Here is a 25,018-nt window from a genome sequence, read left to right as displayed (position 1 = left end):
TGAGAAATTACTCCAGGACTGAAAGAAGAGGTGATATCTGCAAGTTCCTGGAACAAGGGGAAATAATTGTCTAGTCTACTAAAGAACCTAGGGTAGATGATAGAAACTCATGAAATAAATTGTGCGGTTTATATAGGTAGGGAAAGACTCATCTGGGGAGACGCTGAATTGCTACCTTGACACAGGAACACAGAAGTACTGGAGGTATTTTTTTTATACCTCCCTTTTTGGAAAACTCTGTAGACTTGGATAAAAAAATAAATGGCTCGAGTGGCCTTGTTCTCTGCCTTTCTCTTCTCGTAGCGGAGGCCCCCCTGCCCTGGTCTTGTCACCCTCCGGCCCGCAGTCTCCTTGAGACCGAGCACCATGCCTTCAATTAAGTTGCAGAGTTCTGATGGAGAGATATTTGAAGTTGATGTTGAAATTGCCAAACAGTCTGTGACTATCAAGACCATGTTGGAAGATTTGGGAATGGATGACGAAGGAGATGATGACCCAGTTCCTCTACCAAATGTTAATGCAGCAATATTAAAAAAGGTCATTCAATGGTGCACCCACCACAAGGATGACCCCCCTCCTCCTGAGGATGATGAGAACAAAGAAAAGCGAACAGATGATATCCCTGTTTGGGACCAAGAATTCCTGAAAGTTGACCAAGGAACACTTTTTGAACTTATTCTGGCTGCGAACTACTTAGACATTAAAGGTTTGCTTGATGTTACATGCAAGACTGTTGCCAATATGATCAAGGGGAAAACTCCTGAGGAGATTCGCAAGACCTTCAATATCAAAAATGATTTTACTGAAGAAGAGGAAGCCCAGGTACGCAAAGAGAACCAGTGGTGTGAAGAGAAGTGAAATGTTATGCCTGACACTGTAACACTGTAAGGATTGTTCCAAATACTAGTTGCACTGCTCTGTTTATAATTGTTAATATTAGACAAACCGTAGACAAACGCAGCAGCAAATCAGTTGTTTTAGCAGAATATTGTCCTCCTTGCACGTGTAGTTTGAGTACAGATTCCAAACTTATGGCTGAGTTTCTTCCAGTATGATCAAAAGTTTTTGTTTCTTCACTCTGAATAAAACTCAACTGTGGGTTCGCTATAGAAGGTGGCATTTTGGGATTTCCCTCTCTGTAAAATGTTTTCCACCTAGTTTATTGTCATTTAATGTTAGTTTAATAACCTTTTAAAAGTTGGCATTGTAAATAAAACAAGTTGCAAAAAGTTTTCTGAACTAGAAAAAAAAAATAAAATAAAAAAAAAATAAATGGCTCATTACATATTGAAATTCAAATTCCCATCCACATGTGAAGAGGAGACTCAGGAGAATTTATATATGTTTATAAAGAATAAAATAAATACAACTTTTTCTGCAACTCAAAATTATAGCAGAATAACCATCATAACCTCTGCAGTACATACAGTCCGTGAAGATCAGATTAATACCCAAAAGACTAGATGAAATTTGGACATGGGATATAGGGCCCACCCAAAACAGAAAAACTAATGTAACTATGCACTTACATTAAGAATTTGCTTTCTAAATGAACAAATCTGTAACCACTGAACAACATTGATGGTATAGTACACATTCTAGATGAAGAAAAGAAAGGGAAGTAAACACACACATACATACATATATATACATATATATATAAATATATATATATTTAATATATAAAGATATACCTTTAGTATATATATAAATCATATATATATATATATATATATATATATAAATAACTAGCTATCAGGAAAATTACACTAATTTTCAAAAAATCATCATTAAAATTAAACAAATCTGGAATCTTAATTGTTGAGTATCCAATCACTTTCTAAAAGGGAAAATTCCATCCCAATGTAGAAAGAAATATTCCAACTCATGTAAAAATCAAATTAAATGAAGCTAAACTAAAACTTATTTTCCACATATTTGACAGCATCTGTGACAAAAAGATGTCATCGTTCCTCTGAATGTAAAATGAGCTTCAAACTACTGCTTCTATTATTAAAAATTAATTTATACACATTTACTCAGACAGAACAGTATCCTGTATAGCATCCATGATTGTTGATCATCATGAAGTTTTGGTGTTTTACAAAATTTTCTGTGGGAACCATGTAAAGTTCCATTACCAATACTGGTAAATATTTGTCTCTTTTGTCTTATGGAAGGTTCAGTTGTATGGCATGGATCCAAAAGAAAAAAACAATAAATTTAATCCTACAATACACTGTTTTCTGACTAGCCCCAAACTGCTATAAATGTAACAAATACTACCAAAGAGCAAGAATTTCAATTCATTTGTTATTAGTAACAACAACAACAACAATTGGTGACATTAGCAAGATGGCAGAATGGGAAGCTATAGCCCCCATTCTCACACAAAGATACCAACTTAACAACAATAAACAGTCCCCAAAAAGCCTTTATGAGAACTCTAGAAATCAGTTAAGAAGGTGCTGGACTCTAGGCAAGCTCAAAGCCAAGAACAGGTGCACTGACACAGATAGAAAAGTCATTTCATAACAACTATGATAAACCTTTCCCCAAGACAGCACAGATTGGTGCAAATGAAAGGAAAAGCCCACATCAGAGCTTCTCCTTGGGAAGGAACAATAAGAATAAAATGTACATCCAATGTTTCAGCTTTTCGGGGGACATCTGAAGGAAGTGGTTTCTGTGCCTCTAGATTTGGAGTACTGATGGGGAACTGCCATACTTTTGATGTCTGGGGGCCACTGAAAACAAAAGAGCTCAGCAGATTATTCAGTGCCAGAGAACCTGAAGTACTGTAGACAAATATTGAAAGGAGAAAGAGATTACAAACTCTTAAAAAACACACAAGCAGACCTAATTAGGAAATTACATGTCCAAACTCAAAGACACGTCCCCGGTAAAGATGTGAGAATCCTTATGAATCTTTAGCTGGGCTGATTAGTGAAGGTCTCCTATATAAAGTCAGTTTGTGAGGACTGAGAGAAGTGGCTGTTTTTCAAATGCATAAATCACGGCAAAAAAATAACAGGGTATACAAAGAAACAGGGGAATATGGCCCAAAGAATCAAAATAAATCTCCAGAAACTGACCCTACATAAATGGAGATCTATGAATTACTTGACAAAGAATTAAAAATAATAGTCTTTAAAAAAAATTAATGTTTATTTATTTTTGAGAGAGACAGATAGAATGTGAGTGGGTTAGGGGCAGAGAGAGAGAGAGACACAGAATCCGAAGCAGGCTCCAGGCTCTGAGCTGTCAGCACAGAGCCTGATGCAGGGCTCGAATTCACGAGCTGTGAGATCGTGACCTGAGCCGAAGTAGGTCGCTCAACCGACTGAGCCACCCAGGCGCCCCAAAATAATAGTCTTAAAGAAGCTCCATGTACTACAAAAGAACACAGACAACTACATGAGGAAAATAATGCATGAACAAGATGACAACAACAGAGACCGAAACTGTAAAGAAGAAAAAAATAAATTCTAGAGCTGAAGAATATAACACACATATTGAAAAATACACTAGAGGAGATGAATAGCAGACTTAATCTATCAAAAGAAAGAATTAGTTACCTGAAGACAGGTAATTTGATGTTATCCTATCAGAGAAATGAAAAGAAATAAAAGGGAAGAAAGCTTATGGGACTTATGGTATACCATGAGGTAGATCAATAGTCACATTTTAGGAGTACCAGAGGAGAGAAAAAAGGGCAGGGAGTTTATTTGAAGAAATAATGGACCCAAAATATCTCAAATATAAGGAAGGAAATGGACCTCCAAATTCAGTGAATTCAAAAGATCCCAACTAAGTAAATCCAAAGAGGCCCATACTGAAATATATTATAAGCAAACTATCAGAAATTGAAGACAAAGGGAGAGTCTTGAAACCAGCCAGAGGAAAAACAACTTGTCACATACAAGTGAGCTCCCAAAATATTACCAGTGGATTTCTCAGCAGGAATGGAATGGAATGATATATTCAAAATGATGAAAGACAAAAAAAATCATCAAACAAAAATATCTGGCAAAATAAATCCTTCAAAGTGAAAGAGAGATAAATGCCTTCCCAGATAAACAAAAGCAAAGGGAGTTTGTCACACTGAGCCTGCTTTACAAGAATTATTAAAGGGAATCCTGACAGCTGAGTCAAAGGATGCTAGACAACAAAAAGAAGCATATGAAAGCATAAAGCTCTCTGATAAAGGTAAATAAATAAATAAAAAATCCTGTAATGTTGCAACAATGATACATAAATCACTTTCAATATAGCATTAACTTAAAAAAATAAAATCATAAAAATAAATATAACTGTGGAATTACATTAATGGATACAAACTATTAAAAAACATAATTTGTGACAATGATAGTATAAAGGCGAGGGGAGATATAAGAGTAGATTTTCTTATATGTAATTGAAGATAGTTACCATTTGAAAGTAAATTGCTACAGGAGAGTTAAAACACCAAAAGGCAGAGTAGGAGCCTCCCTATGCCAGCCACACAGAACACAAAGAACAACAACTTTCCCCAAAAGAACAACAACTAGACATCTATCCACGAATGAAAATAGCCTGGGAAGAGTTCAAGAATTCACTTAAGGAGCTTCAGCAATGCAGTAGAGCAAAAACCCTGAGAAAACTGCACATAAAGGGTAGGAGGAACTGATTCATTTTATTTATATAATTTCATCCCCAGGCCAAGAAAGAATTCTCTAGCCCATTTCATCTTAGTGCCAAGAAGGAATTCCCTAGCTCAAGAGTGTTGCCCTCACTGGAAAGAAGCCAGCCAGGTGAGTGACTAGATTCAGGGCACTGCATGTACGTTTCACTTCAGTTTCACTTGACCTAGAGCTTGGTATAGCTGAGATATCTGGAGATGGCTAGGAATAAGGAAGAAGGGCAGGGGCTACCATAATCAGTCATGCAGCAGCAAAATTCCCAAAGGCCTGAAATGCAGAGGATTCTAGCAGCCATACTGAGGACTTCAGCAATCCTTCTAGACACTGTAGAACATCATCATAGAGGACCCCGTCATGGATATTGGCAAATTGCTCCACAGATAACCATAGCTGCTTTAGGGTGTCATAGCCAGCACCATCGCAATTGACCCCCTGTAGCCTTCACCATTGACAGTCCTACAAATTTTTGCTTTCAGACTCCAGCTGCCTGAGTCCTTCCCTCCCCTCATCTCACTGGAACTGCCAGAGCCAGTGCCACTGAGGACATCGTAGACCCCAGAATCCAGTGTGGCCTCTGCACCTGAAACCAGCTTTAGTCTCTGTGGCAGCATGTGAATTATGCCTGCCCTATCTCCCAAAGCTGACCCCCAAGGCCATATGCACTCTCACTATGAGCTCCTAAGGCTGCAAAAATGAGTACCAACAGCCCAGCCCTTGCAGATTCTCGGGTACTCAGAGAGAACTTTAACTCCTGTCACTAACCTGCACTGCTGCAAGCAATGGCAGCTAGCCTTCCCTTGTACTCTGCCAGCTTGGTTCCCATCAGCAGCAGTCACCACCATCTTGGTGTCTGCAGCTAGTCCCTGCAGCTGCATGACTGCATGTCAACAGCCCGGGCCCTGCAACTGTTAATGTGCCATCATTAGTTCTGGCTTTGGCCTTCACCATTATGCGTGTGCCTGTAGAAAGTCCATGCTACCAGCATGTGCAAACCACTGGCTCCAGCGGCGACCACCACTTGCCTTGGCCCTTGCCCCTGGAACTGGAGGCATTGCTGAGAATTACAACAACTCTAGCAGCCACAGTGGAACCCCTTGGCTCTTGCCACCAAGAGCCACAAGGTTGTCAATGTGCTAGAATCCACGTGCCTGAGCTAAGACACAGTGCCCCTACAAACCTGGAGTCATTCACATAACCCCAGCAATTAGTGCTCCACACCACGAGTCTCAGGGCCACAAAAAGCCCCAGTATGCCTCATACACCCCCAGTATGAAATGCATTTATAAAGGTAAATATATAGTCAAATTCAGATATTCCAATAACGGTAGTATACAAATCACTTATAACTCTAGTATGAAGGTGAAAACAAAAGAATTAAAAATAACTATAGCTACAATAACTTGCTTATGGATACACAATATAAAAAGATGTAAATTGTGGCATCAAAAACATAAAATGTGACAGGGTGGAATAAAAATATTGAGCTTTTGTATCTGAACAAACTTAAGTTGTTAGCAGCTTAAAACAGACTGTCACAATGGTAAGATGTTTTGTGTAAGCCTCATGCTATTCACAAAGCAAAAACATATAGTAGGTACACAAAAGATAACGAGAAAAAAAGTCAAAACATACTACTATGGAAAATCATCATTTCGGGGCGCCTGGGTGGCGCAGTCGGTTAAGCGTCCGACTTCAGCCAGGTCACGATCTCGCGGTCCGTGAGTTCGAGCCCCGCGTCAGGCTCTGGGCTGATGGCTCGGAGCCTGGAGCCTGTTTCCGATTCTGTGTCTCCCTCTCTCTGCCCCTCCCCCATTCATGCTCTGTCTCTCTCTGTCCCAAAAATAAATAAAAAAAAACGTTGGAAAAAAAAATTAAAAAAAAAAAAAAAAGAAAATCATCATTTCGCATAGGAAGGTAGCAAAAGAAAAAAGGAACAAAGAATCTACAAAATATTCAGAATAAAATGAACAAAATGTCAGTAGTATGTCTTTACCTATAAATATTTATTTAAATATAAATGGAGTAAATTCTCCAATCACAAGATATAGAATGGCTGAAAAAATACCCAACTATATGCTGGCAACAAAGAATATACTTTGAAGAATACAACAAAGAATATCTTTTGAAGATACACATTGGCTGAAAGTGAAGGGATAGAAAAAGCTATTCCATGCAAATGGAAACCAAAAGAGAGCAGAAGTAGCATATTTATATCAGACAAAATAGATATTAAATCAAAAATTGTAATGAGAGAAAAATAAAGTCATTTTATAATGATTAAGGTGTCAATTTATCAAGAGGAAATGTCAATAGTAAACAAATATGTGCCCAACATTGGAGCACCTAAATATATAAGGCATATGTTAACAGATAATAAGGGAGAAATAGACAGCAATTAACTAAGAGTACCTCACTTTCAATAATAGATAATCATCCATACAGAAAATCAATAAGGAAATATTGCACCTGAATTACACTTTACACCAAATGGGCTAGCAGACATATGTAGAATAGTCTACAAACAGCAGCAACATGCATATTCTTCTCAAGTGCCTAATGAACATTTTCCAAGACAGATCGTGTGTTAGGACCACAAACAAATCTTAATAAATTTAAGACTGAAATCATGTCAAGTATCTTTTCTGCATACAATGGTATGGAACTATAAATCGACAGCAGGAGGAAAAAACTGGAAAATTCACAAATATGTGGAAAATTGAACAACACACTCCTGAACAACCAATGGCTCAAAAAAGAAATCAGAAGGGAAATGAAAAAAACCCATCTATATCTATATCTATGTCTATATATCTATATCTATCCTAGACAAGAATGGAAACATAACACACCAAGACTTTCAGGCCTTAGCAGAAGCAGTTTTAAGAGGGAATCTTATAACAATAAATGCCTACATAAAGAGAAGAGACAACCTGAATTTACACCTCAAGGAACTAGAAAAAGCAAAATAAATGAAATACAAAGTTAGTAGAAGAAGAAAATACCAAATATTAGAGTGAAAATTAACAAAAAAAGTAAAAAGACAAGATAAAAGATCAGTGGAACTAAGAGGTGGTTTTTTTTTGTTTGTTTTGTTTTTAAGATAAAAACTATATAAGCTTTTAGGTACTCTTACCAAGAAAGAAAGAGAAAAGACTAAAATAAATGAAATTTAAATAAAAGAGGAGATATTATCATCAATACAACAGGAATATAAATGCTCATTAGATTACCCTGAACAATTGTATGTCAGCATATTGGATAACCCAGAAGAAATGGAACATGCAACCTATCAGGGCTGAATCATGAATAAATAGAAATTTGAACAGAGCAATGACGAATAAGGGGACTGGATGGGTAATTATAATCTATCAACAAAGTAAGATGCAGGACTATATTGCCTCATTGGTGAATTCTACCAAATATTTAAAAAATAATTTATACCTATCCTTCTCAAACTATTCCCCAAAATTGAATAGGAATGAACAATTTTAAACCAATTCATAAGACCAACATTTCCCTGATACCAAAGTCAGATAAAGACACTGCAAGAAGACTGCAGACCAACAATCTCCATGAATATTGATGCCTACATCTTCAAAAATATTAACAAAATGAATTCAACAACACATTTAAATGACTATACACCATTACTAAGTGGGATTTATGTCTGGAGTACAAATATGATTCAACATACAAAAATCAATCGATGTGATGCACCATGTTAACAGAACGAAGAATGATAAAACATATGATTATCTCATGATGCAGAAAAGGCCCTTGACAAAACTTAACACTTTTTCATGGTAAACAAACAACCAAAAAAAACCCAACCCCCCAACTCTGCAAACTAGAATAAAAGAAAATTACCTCAATATAATACAAGCCATGTATAAAAAGTCCACAGCTAACATGGCACTCATTGCTGAAAAGCTTTCTTTCTAAGATTAGGAAGAAGATTGACTTGTCTCACACATCCATTCAATACAGTAGCAGAAGTACTACTCAGAGCAATTAGGCAAGAAAAACATATAAAAGTCACCCAAAGTGGAAGGGAAGAAGTAAAATTATCTCTGTTTGCAGGTGATATGGTTGTACGTGTAGAAAATCCTGAAAATTACACAAAAAAATATTAGAATAAGCAAATTTAGCAAAGTAGCAGGCTAGAAAGTTAATACACAAAGTAAATTATGTTTCTATACACTAACAATGAACATTCTGAAACAGAAGACAACAATCCCATTTATAATGGCATGGAAAAAATAATTAGGAATAAAACTTAATGAAGAGGCATGTTGAAAACTTAGCTAAACTCTTCCATAATATTGCTGCCTTCACATCTACTTTGTGTGGCTAAGTGGCCTTGGAGTGACACTAGCCCCTCCCTTGAATGTATGCCCTGGATAACAGACCATAGTCACAAGTAAATGTAAGTTCCTGATATGATGCCCTCAACATCCCCTGGAATAAACAATCTCTTCTGCTTTGTAGCTCTTTCCCCTTGAACACCCCTTAGGTAAGATCCTCATGGAACTTACTAAAATCTGTTCTTTTGGTTTGAGTTTACCAATCCAGCCTAGCCCAGGAACCCCAAAGCACTCCTCTTATAGAACCTAATAAAAGCATGTGCCCTAGGTCCTGCTTCTTGTTCTTTGCCTACACATTGCCTTGACCATCCCCTCAAGACATATAGGACTTGTGAGTGATAAACTTCTCTAGTTCACTTTCCTTTGTGGTCTTTCTTTGAAACATGACCCACCATCCAAAATTCCAAGGATCTACTAAACAAATATTACCTTCACAAAAAATTACAAGGCAAAAGATTTATATACTCAAAACAACAAAATGTGGATGAAGGAAATTAAAGACACGGGTAAATGGAAAAACATCCAGTGTTCACAGGTTGAAAAATTTAATATTTTTTAAATGTCCATACTACCTAAAGCAATCTACATAGTCAGTGAAAATCCCAATAAAAATCCCAATGGCATTTTTTTTTGCAGAAATATAAGTAAAATTCTAAAATTCATATGGAATCTCAAGGATTCCAAACAACAGAAACAATCTTGGAAAAAAAACAAATCAAAACAAAAAAAAACCTCAAAGGATTCAGGCATCACTCATCCTGATTTCAAAACACATTGCAAATGTACAATGTTAAATGTTAAGATGTTATGGTACTTGTATAATGTACAAGTTATACAAGTTGTATACATTGTTATATACAATGTTAAATGTTAAAATGTTATGGTACTTGTATAAACCAATGCAACAGAATAGAAAGGACAGAAATAAGCCTTCACTTATATGGTCAAATGATCTTTGACAAGGTTGCCAGTAATGGGTAATGGGTATTTTCTAGAGTAAATGGTGTCAGAAAACTGGATATGCACACACAATAAAGTTGGACCCTATTTTATACCATGCACAAAAAATAACTGAAATAAATTAGAGACCTAAACGTAAAGTTTGAAACTGTAAAACCCATAGAAAAAACACAGGTGGAAACCTCTCTACGATGGATTTGATGAAGATTTCTCGAATATTATACCAAAAGCACAGGCAAGAAAAGCAATAATACACTGGTGGGACTATATCAATCTCAAAAACTTCTGTGAAGCAAATGAAACAATCAAGAAAGTGAACAGGCAACCTACTAAATGGGAGAAAGTGTTTGCAAAACATATTTGATCAGAATATATAAGAAAGTTCTATAACTCAACAACAAAAAGTAAAAAAAATAAAACAATAAAATATCTCACTTTAAAAGAACAAAGGACTTGGATAGACATTTCTCTAAGAAAGATACATAAATGGCCAAAAAAGCATATCAAAGATATTCAACATGACTAAACATCTGGGAAATGCAAGTCAAAACCACAATGAGATATTTCCTCATACCTGTTAGGATGGCCACTATCACAAAAATTAAAAAAAATACAAGTATTTCCATTTTTGTGGAGGCATTTGAACCTTTATTTACTGTCACTGGGCATGTAAAATGGTACAGTCACCAAGGAAAATAGTATGGAGGTTCCTCAAAAAATTAAAATAACCATAAGATCCACCAAACCAACTTCTAAGAATATATTTAAAGGAATTGAAATCAGGATCTTGAGGAGACATTTGCACTCCCATATTCATTGCAGCATTGTTCAAAATAGCCAAGAATGGAAGTAACTTAAATGTCTATTGGTCACAAATGGAAAAAGGAAATGTGATATAAACATACAATATTTAGCCTTTAAAGAAGGAAATCCTGTCACATGATACAACATGGGTGAACCTTCACTATGTAATGTTAAGTGACCTGAGCCAATCACAAAAAGTCAAATACTGCATGATTTCACTTATCTGAGGTATGTAAAGTAGTCCAACTCTTAGAACAAGAAAGTGGAGGGATGGTTGCTATGATCTGGGGAGACAGGGGAAAGGGGAGTCGTTATATAATGGGTGTCAAGTTTCACTTTGGCAAAATGAAACAGTTATATGTGGTCAACCAATCTTCAACAACATAGGAAAGAATATCCAATGGAAAAAAAGGCAGTCTCTTCTACAAATGGTGAGGGAAAAACTGGACAGCAACATGCAGAAGAATGAAATGGGATTACTTTCTTATACCATCCACAAAAATAAATTCAAAAGGATAAAAGACCTAAATGTGAGACACGAAACCATCAAAATCCCAGAGGAGAACACAGGCAATAAACTCCTTGATGTCAGCTATAACAATTTCTTACTAGACATGTCTCTGGAGGCAAGGGAAACAAAAGCAAAAATGAACTATTGGGACTTCATCAAGATAAAAAGTTTCTGCACAGCAAAGGAAATGATCAACAAAACCAAAGGCAACCTGAAGAGTGAGAGAAGATGTCTGTAAATGATGTTATCAGATAAAGAACTAGTATCCAAAATCTATAAAGAATTTATCAAACTCAACACCCAAAAACAATACAGTTAAAAAATGGAAAGACATGAATAGACATTTTTCCAAAGAAGACAACCAGAGGGCCAAAAGACACATGAAAAATGCTCAACCTGACTCATCATCAGAGAAATACAAATCAAAATTACACGGAGATATCACCTCACACCTGTCAGAATGGCTAAAATTAACAAGACAGGAAACAACAGGTGTTGGCAAGGATGTGGAGAAAGAGGAAACCTCTTACACTGTTGGTGGGAATGCCAACCTGTGCAGCTGCTTTGTAAAACGGTATGGAGCTTCCTCAAAAAGTTAAAATTAGAACTACCATAGGATCCACCAATTGGACTACTAGGTATTTACCCAATGGATACAAAAATACTGATTGAAAGGGGCACATGCACCCCAATATTTATAGCACTGCTATCAATAATAGCCAAATTATAGAAAGAGCCCAAATGTCCATCAACTGATTAATGGATAAAGAAGAAGTGCTATATGTATATATACATACCCAGTCATCAAAAAGATTGAAATCTTTCCATTTGCAACAATGTGGATGGAGCTAGAGTGTATTATGCTAAGCGAAAGAAGTTAGAGGAAAAACAAGTACCATATGATTTCACTCATATGTGGAATTTAAGAAACAAAACAGATGAACGTAGAGGAAGGGGGAAAATCAGAGGGGGAGGCAAACCATTAAGAGACTTAAGTACAGAGGAAACAAACAGCGTTGCTGGAAGGGTGGTGGGTGGAGGATGGGTTAAATGGGTGATGGGTATTAAGGAGGCACTTGTTATGATCACTGAGAATTATACGTAAATGATGAAACACTAAATTCTACTCCTGAAGCCCGTATTACACTATCTGTTAAAAAAGGTGAAAAAGTTCTCGAGATGTCGCACAACAAGACACATATAGTTAACTCTAGTGTATGCTTAAAAATGGTTAAGATGGTAAATTTTAGGTTATGTGCTTTTTACCACAAGAAAACAAACAATGAAATAGCACTTTATGTAACCATATGGAAAATTTTCCAAAGTGTATATTTTAAATAAATGTGATAAAGAATAGAACATGCTATCACTTGAATTAAAGATGGGAGAAAGACTATACATTGTTTTAATGTGTAAATATACATTTCAAAAAATCTCTGAAAGAATAAAAAATAATTTTCCTGGGTGTTAAATAAATTTCTACCTACTATTTTGATGCTAAAAGATTTCAATGATATTAAAATATAGCTCTCAAATACTGTGTCTGAGGAAGTACAGAGTGCAAAGTCATTAAAATGCAAGCAAAGCTTTAGCTATGGTTTATGTTGGGTAAAGGGAAACATAAATATTTTGATACATGCCGTAAAACTCTTTATGCACGAAAATAAGATAATATTTTTTTCTTTTCCAGAGAAATTGATAAAAGTAAAATCTGGATCTGGAGATCACAGAGAATGAGACACTATCAATTATATGACTATAAAATAAAGAAGCATTGAAAATACAACTCTTGAGTTACTTTTATCTCTTTTAAACAGAGTTCTTCATTCATTTCACCTTTTAGTCACATTTCCTGATGTTATCTGTAATGCAGATGGCAGTCAGGACATTTTGAACAAAAGTATATGAAGGGGCACAAACATAGTAGGTAATCTTTTTTTTTTTCTTCCTGTGAATGCATGTCTCAAATATTGCTTTAGATATAGGACTGAAAGCATCACAGAAAAAAATGGTTGGCAAAATATCTGGTTTCAGTTCTAGACAAAAATGGAAATATCCAGTGGTCATAAATCTGTGAATACAACTTATTGAATACATTTTTCAAGTCACTGCAGTGAGAAAGACTAAATTGAAATGAGTCTCTGTGTATGCCTGTTTTGTTCCACACTATGTGAAAAGGGCCCACCCTGGACTCGGTCCAAATTGACAGAAGAGCTATAGAAGAAAGAGAAATTTTAATACATCTGTTAGTTGATAATGATTAATGGCCATTCTCAAACTCTTTAAGAAGTTTGAGATTTAGTGTCTCACCACTTCTGAGTAAATTTATCAGAGACAGTTAACTGATGTTTCCACAAGGAAAATTACCAATATTAAAAAGACTCCTTGTTAGAAGTTGATTATCGATGTAACCAGTAGAGTAAGGATTTTTCACATTATCCAGACTGTATGCTTATGGCAAATACTAGTTTATGTGAAATATAATTTTATTTAGCCTCATGACCTATTTACTGAAATGAATTCAATTTGATTGCCACAGTCATTAAAATTGTGGGATTCAGGTTTCTTTTATCTATCAGGGTTATTACAAAAGTATTTCTTTTTGAAAGTCATCATTATAAGAAAGCTTTACATTAACCCAATTTTCTCCAAAGTAATGGTATATCTGTAGACCAAAATCTCCAACAGGAAATAAAAGTCTATATATTAATGTTGCCTCCATAGAATAATTGCCATCATATTTCAAGTTGCACACTTTTCTTCAAGTTATCTTTATAGTAGTTGGCAGCTACTAAGTTTTTGTAAAAATAGTTTATGAATACACAAAGATTCATTTGTATTCTACTTGAAATATTAGTGAATATAAAATAACTTTAAAAATGTAAGCAATATTTAATCTACAATTTTATATGCCCATAGGTAATTGCATTAGGCTCACCTGAGTGTGAGAATTTTTCTACTCACTAGTTATGATCTTGATCAGTATTTTAATCTCAGAAACACTTGCTAAGTACATTTCACTGATTACAATTATGTTAATTTTTTTACTTGAAAATGTACTTAAAATAAGCTAGAGGTTTTTTTTTTTTTTTTTTTTTTTTTTTTTTTTTGCTGAGGATTTTATAGCAAACATAATGACAAATAAGGCTGTGTGAAAAAGAAAAAAAAAAGTCTTAATTCTAATAAAATCCATTATTCTGAACTTAACTGAAAATCATCAAGTATTACCTCAGCCCATATAATACTAATATCCCCAGCATTTTTGGACATGTTCAGTTTACCTTCAAAGTAAAAGTATTGACAGTCATATGAAAATATTTAGCAGCGTATTTATGTTAACGCAATAGATGGAAAATATTTCTCTCCCTTTGGTTTACTAAAGACCATGGGGGAGGGGAAAAGGAAAAAAAAGAGAGGGAGAGAACCAAACCATAAGAGACTCAAAAACTGAGAATAAACTGAGGGTTGATGGGAAGTAGGAGGGAGGAGAGGGTGTGTGATGGGCATTGAGGAGGGCACCTGTTGGGAGGAGCACTGGGTGTTGTATGGAAACCAATTTGACAATAAATTTCATATTAAAATAAATAAATAAATAAATAAATAAATAAATAAATAAATAAATAAATAAAATAAGATACACACACACACACACACACACACAAGACCCTGTACTCTTATGGTTCTCTTCATTCCTCTCTCATCAATCTAGTTTCCTCTTTATTCTCTTACTTCCCAAAGCCTCAACTTTCTCATTTACTCTGGTGACTTTCTCCCTAAGAAGATCTCATTATCTTTCATTATCTTCTTTGTCCTAATGAATTCAAAGCTAATATTTCTTGTCAAGATTGATAGTTTTTTACCAGTGCAGGAAAAATATTTACAAAATTTCAGGGAGGTTTTTTGTTTTTTTTGTTTTTTGTTTTTTTTTAGAATACTAAATATTGTTAAAAGTTTCAATGACCATCTACCATGAATGTGTATGTATTGAAGCAGTAAGTCAGATTTAACAATGGTATGCAAACAGATGCCATATTATATTAGGTCTGCCCTTGTAGGATTGTTTCTAATTTGGTACAACATTGTGAAGACACTTTCATTGTTATGAACATCCTCAATGCAGAATATTGGTGTTTGTGAAAAAGTAGATTTCAAGTAATTTTAGGAAAGAAATGGCATTTGGTTATTGTTGAAATCTTAGTATGGGTGTCTTAAGATGCAGTTCAACTTTGAGAACTGCTATTATCATAATGATAGATCTAACAATACAAAATTGAATTTTAAACTTTCTCTGCATGTTTGCAATTATCATAACTCTTTTAGAAGAGATCAACAACAACAACAAAAAAAACCAGTGAAGCAAATTGAAGTTGTGAATAATTTGAAGCAATAGTGCTCAAAGCATAATCAAAATTTCTTACTTTGTTCAAATGTTTGCCTATTTCTATTTGTAACTGAAAATAATGTATTAGTCACAACATGAACATGCTTAATTTACCCCATGCATAGAAAGTAAAGTAAAATAAAGTCTTGATCGTTCTTATGCTGAGAGAATCATGAATTTAAAACTCGTAATCTTTAAGGTAGAAGAGAAGTGATTATTGTGTTTACTTATATGAATACAAGTATGTGATATAAATTTATGTAAACTAGAGCAGTGATATTGGAAGTATTACATGCTACAGAATGTTGGGTATGTAAAAAGAAGAAAGAAGGTCCTAGAAAGTTCTAAAAAAACAAGTTGTATGTTTGATCTTAAAAATAGAAACAACCTTTCATCTTATTCATTTATAAATTCAAAACTTAATTGCAAGAATTTAAAGAAAAATACTACTTTTTGACATTTATGAATAATATATAGCAAATTACAAACTAACATGTGAAAGGAAAAATAATGTTTGCTACTTGGGGTGTGTGTGTGTGTGTGTGTGTGTGTGTGTGTGTGTGTGTGATAGCCAAATAACTGATAAGTGTGCAAAATACCTAACCCCCAAAATTCAGTTCTGTTCTATGGTTATCAGGGAAAGAAAAAGGATAGAAAATGGATCTGCACCTATAACTTAAAAATTCAAATAAAACATTACATAAAAGCCAGAGATCTTAGGTTAGCAATTAGTTTTCATGTTCATTCATACCAAATCGTCTACAAATTTCAAATTCACCTATTTCTAGTTTCATAGTGTTCTAGTTCCCTTTCTACATTTCAGGATAAGGTGCTAACGAACTATGAAATGAATAGTTCATACTAGAGAGAAAGAAAGCTCATGAAATATTCCAAACTAGAATAATCAGCTATAAAAATTACTGAGATTTTATATAAAAAAGAGGCAGAATAACCCAATGTTAAGAACACAAGCTTTAGAAACAGAATAAAAAGGGTTCAAATCTTTGCTTTAAAATTATCATTATACATATAGATATTAATATTTATATTTAATAATATTTTGGTAACTTTTCTTTCTGCATTTTACAGAAGGAAAGTTGTGAAAGAGATACTAATGTAGGTTTCTTTTTAATCAAATGGAATAATCTATGCAATGTTCCTGGCATAGCTCTAGTATATAATAAGTATTCAAGAAAAGGAAACTCTTTTTTATTAGACACGCATTATTGTTACTTTCATAGTTCAGAATCACTAAGCTTTTTATAATACAGTATCATTTTACCACTACATAAAATCCCAGTACTTATTTTGTCTTTCTAGTGTTTTCTTTATCTTATTTTATTGCCTTTCATCTAAAAGTATCTTATTGAGGAAGAAGAATCAATAGTGGAGGGAGGATGAGTCATATTACCAAAATAATTTACTTTCCATTGGATATTCTGATCTAGTGGATATTACAGTGTTATTAATCATTACAGGATTTCATAAGACTCAAAGACTGATAGGCTTAGCTTAGATCTCATAAAGTTTGTCATTAAATTTTGAAATTTGCATTATTAAATCAGATCAATGAAGACTATCACCTCACAATAGCTCTATATAGAATTTTTTTTAAGTCTACTGTTTAAGGGAAACCATTCATTTATATATATATATATATATATATATATATATATATATATATATAAAAGTAAAGTAAAAGTAAAGATTTTGATATATATATATCAAAATATATATACATATATATGTATATATGTGTATATATATATGTGTATGTATATATACACATATATACTTATATATATGTATATGTGTATATATATATTTATATATATGTATATATGTATATATATGTGTGTGTATATATATATGTGTATATATATACATATATATATACACATATATATATATATATATATATATATTTAAAAATATATGCCAGGAACATTGATTATTGTCATTAAAACTGAATGTTGTTACTTATTTTTAGATTGGCATCATTTGTCTCAGAGTTGTAACTGAATTTTAAACACAATCATAAAGATAATTTAACCATAAAATGCACACATAGTATCCCCAAATTTGTATAAAAACTCCCTACTACTATGAGTTTCCTAGAAAAAAAAATGTTAAAGTCCAAAAGAAATAAGTTCCAACCAACATCTTCTAAGTCTTATCTATAAAGTTACACACACACACACACACACACACACACACACACACACACAGCCTGGAATTTATCCTCCTCACACTTTACTGTTTGTTAGTTGTTGGAATATCTTGATGACTCTGAAATAGGTCTAGTCAGTAAAATAAATAAATTGACTTCAGGGGCACTCTGTAGTTGTCCAGTCCCGATAGATTTCCCATCACTCTGCACCAAACATACATAAAAGAAAGCCACAATCCCTTGGTGGAATATTTTTCCCATTTGATTAAAGATCATCATACACTATTTGTGGGGCTTTTTTTCCCTTTCCAGTATATTGTAAGATGTGCCTTTTATTTGAAAGTAAATGCACTTGTTTTTGAATTCCACAATCTGTCACTTTATTTACTCTAGGGCTAGCATAACAAAGTACCACACTGGGTGGCTAAGAACAACAGAAATTTGTTGCCCCACAATTCTGGAGGCCAGATGTATGAAATCACTGTGTCAGCAGGGCCAGGGTCCCTCTGAAATCTCTAGGGAATGATCTGTTTCATGCTTCTCTCCTAGCTGCTGTAGCCCAGGTGCTTTCTAGCTTGTAGAGGGGTCCATTCTTTTACCTTCTCTTAGTATTCTTCCTGTGTGCCTTCACACGGTCTTCCCCCATGTGTGTCTGCCTCTGTAACCCAATTTTTCCTTTTATAAGGATGTCAGTCATGACTGACATTAGGGCCCACCCGAATGACCTCATTTTAACTTGATTATCTCTGTAAAGACCCCATTTCCAAATAGGGTCACCTTCTGAGGTACTGAGATAAAGATTTCTGTATATCTTTTTTGAGGGGATACAATTCAATTCCTAACACTCACCCAATCACAAGTAATACTGAGATATTACATGTAAAACTTGAACTAGAGAGAATAAAACCAAGTACATATACCATGTGGTAGGTTACTTCCTAAAAAAAAAGTAAGAATCAGGGATACACCCCACCTCCCTGTGGAATGGTGAGGATTAATGCAAGATGCCAAAAATGTTTATTTAAATACAACTTTAGACAGAAACATTATCCATTAATATCCTTATTTCTATTTGAAATTGTATTTACTTCATTAATTTTATGTCCTTCTAACCCACAAAATGACTGCATGTTGGTTATCTGGTGTTGCTGCACTTCCAGTTTTTAGCATAAAACATATACTCAATAAATATTTGTTAGTTATTAGATGAATATGTATGTCTGAATGAGGAGGTATTGACTGCTTTAAAAAATATTTTACATATGTTAGTATTTTTTATAGTTTCTTTTCACTGAAGACATAACACATGGTTAAATTACGGACTTCTGCATTTGGAAAGATGTTTCCAAAATATTAAGCCATTAAGCCCTCCAATATGACATACCATTTGACACTTATTACTCAAATTTTAACAAAGTCCATCCATGCAATTGTGGCTTCGTTATAAATGTAGTCTCAAATAAGAGTATTTTAGGATACTCTTTGGGTTCCCAAAGTAATCACAACTATCAAATGCAAGGACACATTTGCTACTATCACAATTTTTAGCAAGATGGTGTCAAAGTGTTCAGGTAATGGCATCAGTTTTGAAGTTACAACATTTGTATCTATTATGTACTAGTTTTATAAAGTTAAAGAAACCATTCAAATCTTACTAATGTTGTGTTTATAAAAACAGTGATGGCAAGAGTAATAGACACATCACAGTTTTGCTAGGGGGATCAAATAATATAACTTACACAAAAGAATTTCTTTGGCACTATACAAGTAGCAGTTACTATGTATTTTATCAGAGCTCTTTGTGAGGATTGTTGAAATCCATGCATTTTTATTTTATTTATTTCTTTTTTTTTCTTTTTTTTTTTTTTTTGAGACAGAGAGAGACAGAGCATGAACGGGGGAGGGGCAGAGAGAGAGGGGCACACAGAATCGGAAACAGGCTCCAGGCTCCGAGCCATCAGCCCAGAGCCTGACGCGGGGCTCGAACTCACGGACCGCGAGATCGTGACCTGAGCTGAAGTCGGACGCTTAACCGACTGAGCCACCCAGGCGCCCCGAAATTCATGCATTTTTAAAAAATCTATAATCTTGACAATTAATATTTCTGGGAACTGGACTTTGGTTGTAAAATATATCTCATTAATGGAAATATATAGTACTTTTGCCACAAAGAGGTAAAAAATCTTTTTTGTAAAATGTTAGGTTCTAACCTCAAAACATTCAATATCCTAAATAACTCAAAACATAAAATATCCTAAATACAAAAAAAATTACAAAAGATTTCCCATTATTTTGGGAAGATCTTAAGAGAAACCTAAAGTCATTCACCTTGATCTATCACACAAAATAACTCACCTGAATTCTAAAATTTTATACATATGCAGAATTAGAAGTTTTTGACCCCACATTACAAAATTTCTACTAGAGTATATTTAAATTATGCAGTTTTATTTATCTCATAAAAATGACTGAGTGTAGGTAGTCCAGAGTTGTTACAATGGTCCAACGGAATATCTTTCTGTTCTACCGTAGGCTTTCAATCTCACTCTTGCAAACACATTAAAATCTAATGTTGCAGGTCTAGGCACAAAGAGGAAGAAAAAAGGACAAACATAAAAAGGCAAAGAGGTAAAAGGACATCCTTTTTAATGAATCTTTGCATTTTTATGAGAAAGGAACATATATCCATGAATTTTGAAATGTTATTTTAAATTAAGAATAGTGTCACATATGCACTCCATGCACACTTGTGGCAAAGGATTTTGGGTCACTTTTGTCTAGAAGCAGTTAAAGGAAAGTATTAGGAAGAGAGATTGGGTCAACCATCACAGAGTGTCAGCAACACGTTAAAAATTAATGGTCCACCATAGAATTGTGTTCCTAAAGCAGTTACATTTCTGTTAGAATAACAATTTTGCCAAATAAAAGTAAAATTAAGTCTCGACCTCAAGACTTAAAGAGTAAAGTCACATATACCAAAGACAGCAAGATATTTTGAATTAGCCAAAGATAAAAAGTATATCATTTTGAAAAGATCATCCACTATTCAACACCTCACTTCTCGGTAACTTCTCAATAGCAACAACAGAAACCTGAAGATGGGGGGAAACATCCTCAAAGTAGTGACAAAAATATAGTGTGTCCTATAAATTAGACACACCGAGAAACTATGTCAAGAATCAGAGTAATATAAGAAATCTTTTAGAAAAACAAAGCAGAATTTATAACTAATAAATCCCCTCTAAGAAAATGCTAGGATGGAAGAAAAACTATCCCAGATGGCAGTTCAGTGGTATTGAAGAGGAAATGATGAAAGCAGTACATATGAGAAAATAGTTAGTGGAGGGGAAGGAATAAAATGGAAAAAAAAAATTCTATTAAAAAAAAGAATAAAAGAGCAAAGAGTAGGATAAACGTAACCAAACAAGGGCTTAAAATTAATCCAAGTATACCAGTAGTACTGATAAGTAGAAATGATGTGTATACTCCAAAAAAAGTTACACTGGATAAAATATCAAATCTAGCTTGATGCTGTGTATAAGAAATGAAATGGAAATGCAAAGAAACAGCAGTGAAAGTGAAAGAATGGGGAAAATATAAAGTAAATTATAATTGAAAGAATGCTGGAATCGTTACACTAATTTCAGAAAAAAAATGTTATAAAACATTACAAGAGATAAAGAATGTAGTTCCCTAATGATAATGGCTTACTTCATAAGAAGATGTAGGAATTCCTATGATGTACATTCTCAGTAACAAATGTTACACACACAAACACACACCCCCTACAACTATGAGAGAGAAAGAAAGGGAAAGAAAGAGAGAGAGAGAAAGAGAGAGAGAGAGAGAGAGAGAGAGAGAGAGAGAGAGGCAGAAGCTGTGATGTCTTTTATGACTTAGTCTTAGCATTATTTCTGGCACATACTACTGATCATCAAAGAAGGTACAAAGACTCCTCAGATTGAAGATTGAACATAGACCCACCTTTGATAGAGGAATGTTAATATTCTATGATTAAGTTCGTGTGGTATATATTGGGGTGTTTGGCTGGTTGATAGCAATAAATAAAATAAAAAAGCTAGTAAAACTACAAATGTTTAGATATTAAGTAAAACTTTCAAATATATCTTTCTGGCTTAAAGAAGTAATCATTTGATGTAAGAAAATTTATAGACTTGATTGATAATAAAATATTACCTCATGGTATAACCACTGTAGTAACTACAGACCTATTCCCCCTAGACATACCTCTTTTCATATCACTGTCTTTCAAAATCTTTATGGCCCCCATGCCTAGAAAGAATAAAATACTTACTTCTCATCAAAATCAAGAGTCTTTCATAATTTTGACCTCAACTTTTTAAAAATAAGGTTTCTCTTCTAATCCTCTGTTCTCTATGTATCTTATTTTTACAGACTTTATAGAGATTCACAAACACAAGCCAAACTTTCTTGTCTTTTTATTATTAATCACACATTTTTCTGTATAGAATATTACTCTCCTCCATTAGCATCTACTAAATTCTACCAAACTTATAAGATCTATTTCAAATTTTAACTCCTCAATGAAATGCTCTCTGGTTCCTCCAACTCCAGGTAAAATTATTCTTCCTGTTTCTGTTACATGCCCAAGATTACATATTTTGAAAAACCTGCAATAGCATGTATCCCTTGTTATTTCGTTTTACTGTGTTTGTCTTTGACGTCAATGTTTCAAGATTGGAGAATATGTGTTATACAACTGATATTTTCTATAACATACAGCATCTATTGGAAATCCAGTAACTTCCAATATGTAATGTATGTATGGCAGGATCAATTAATCTCTGTTAAATTTATTTCACCTTTATATTCAGTATGTACTCTCAACACTTAGAAATAAAATCAATCTTTTTCACAAGGTACAATTCTAACTTCCCCACATCAGAGTATATGGAGATTTCTTTAGTTTGAAGTTTTTATTATTCTCCCCTTCCAACTTTTTCCTCCATTAAAAAATAACTTGAAAATTAGCATTTTCACTTTTTTGTCCTTTCATCGGTCACAAAAAATCTGGTGTAACACCATGAGAGGAATGAACAGCACACTCTAAATATATTTAACCTGATTACTAGAGAAGAGAAATATGCAGTCAATCCTTTAGGGGAAATGGCTGTTTTTGATGTATGAAACATACAAGAATAGTTAAACTGAAAGTCATCAGCTTGACCAGCTTAATTTCTAACTGACATCTAAATGACCCACATTTGCACACCTTTTCAAACTCTTTACCTGTTACTGCTAGATTACTCCAAAGGTATATAACACTACACAGAATAAGTGACAAAGATTGTTCAACAATGCAAAAATTCCAGTTATATTTTTTTGTAAAATGTCCTTTAATGTTCAAAAGCTCTATTTAATCTACACAGCTCTCACAGTGTTTTTGCTCTTTGCCCAGTTTGGTCTTTCTTTCTCAGCAGACAGAAAAAAATGTGCATTGTCTAGTAGGGGGTGTTAATTTCAGAAGTTTTCAGTAGATTTACCACAGTAACTGGAAGAAGGAAACTCACTTGTGTTTTACAGTCCTGGTCTAATCCCAGAGCTGTGTGATGGGAAGCATCAGAGGGGAGTGGACTGGGCTGATGGAATTCAGCACCAATATCTTTCCATACAAATGCAGAGAACAATTATTCCCTCAGGTTATAAACTTTTTTTTATTTTCACCTTCACTGATTTCACCATTAGTTGCACAAATCAAAAGCAGAATATTTGCTGCCTCTGTTTTTGAAGCTATGCATCCTGTTTTCACTATGCTGTTTTTGAAAAGTTATTTTCTAGAGAAATATCTTTAAGAAGGTGCAAAAAATTTAGCTTAATACTCCATACTGGCAATGAGCCACACTTAGTACATTTATGTTTTCTCAGCTGAATGTGATAGATTCCATTATTATTGTTATTATTCATTCACAAGGTAAAATAGATTGCATAAATAATAGCCACACATATATTTTTAATAACAATTATTTAGTAACTATTAAATGGGACATAGGGAAAAAATGGTGGCTGTGTCTGCAACTCAGATGACAGAAATCTTGCATATTTCTTCGGACTGTACCTTTTGCTCAAAGCAACTATAAGTTTGTCAATAAGTATGCAAACGTAAATTGTGTATGTAAGTTGAAATGCAAAGGCTAACCTAAAACATGTTTTACCAACTCCCCATTCTAAGCAACTTATACATATTATTTCTTTAATAGAAACATTAGAATGTAGAGGTTATCACAAACCAATTCACCATCATCATTTACAGACAAAGGAAATGAAACTACAGAATTGTTAAATAATTTGTGCCAAATACATGTCATCAGTGGTAGTACCTGAGTTATACACTCAGTCTGTCTCCAGAATTTGTACTCTTTGACCACTACGCTCTCACTGAGTCCTTGTCTCTCCTTCTCATGTTGCCATTTAGCTATGTAGTTAGGTGAACCCTTTTCTATCCCGAGTGATGCCTCCATATGAAAAATCATAAAATGATCAGTTTTACTGGCTTATAGACAAGAATTCTATAACTTGACTACATGGAGCAAAAAACCTGTTAGAGTAGGAATCTATTGTATCTTTAAATGTATCTTTAAATGTATTGTATCTTTAAATGTATACTTTTGTAAATATTGAAATTTTAGGGGCGCCTGGTGGCTCAGTCAGTTAAGCATCTGACTCTTGATATCAGCTCAGGTCATGATCTCAGGGTTCATGAGATCTAGCCCTGTGTCAGGCTCTGGTAGCATGAGCTTAGTTGGGATTCTCCCTCCCTCCCACTTTCTTTGCCCCTCCCCCCATTCCATCCCTCTCTTTCTCTCAAATAAACTTTAAAAAAATATTGAAATTTTACAGGCTGAAATATAAGAGAAAACCAATTTATTTATTTTCCAGTCATAAAAATTAAAAAAAAAAAATTGTGGTAGATAGTAATGTGCATATCTTAATATATGAATCTGATATTGGATCTATTTTTCCTTTATCTACTTGGAAAGGAGATTCTGCTATTATTCACAATTACCATAAGATATATTCATATATATTTTTATGTTATATCTTTGTTTGACAACGTTTACATTGAAATACATTTCTTTCCATAGGTTCTTAACTAATAATACACTA

General features: G+C 34.0%; 1 protein-coding gene across 1 annotated transcript; it reads left to right on the top strand.

Moving 5' to 3' along the window:
* Positions 1-270: 270 nt before the first annotated feature.
* Positions 271-1,239, top strand: LOC131507519 (S-phase kinase-associated protein 1). Its single transcript, XM_058722408.1, has one exon. It carries the CDS (start codon positions 367-369, stop codon positions 856-858), a length of 492 nt encoding a protein of 163 aa, XP_058578391.1. The 5' UTR covers positions 271-366; the 3' UTR covers positions 859-1,239.
* Positions 1,240-25,018: the final 23,779 nt, after the last annotated feature.

This window comes from Neofelis nebulosa, chromosome 3 (genome assembly GCF_028018385.1).
Source record: "Neofelis nebulosa isolate mNeoNeb1 chromosome 3, mNeoNeb1.pri, whole genome shotgun sequence".
Classification (NCBI taxonomy): Eukaryota; Metazoa; Chordata; class Mammalia; order Carnivora; family Felidae; genus Neofelis; species Neofelis nebulosa.
Note: the sequence above shows the minus strand (reverse complement) of the source record. Positions and strands in the feature narration are given on the sequence as shown.

Coding starts and splice junctions, on each gene's coding strand:
- LOC131507519 (XM_058722408.1), top strand. CDS start 367: ATGCCTTCAATTAAGTTGCAGAGTTCTGATGGAGAGATATTTGAAGTT.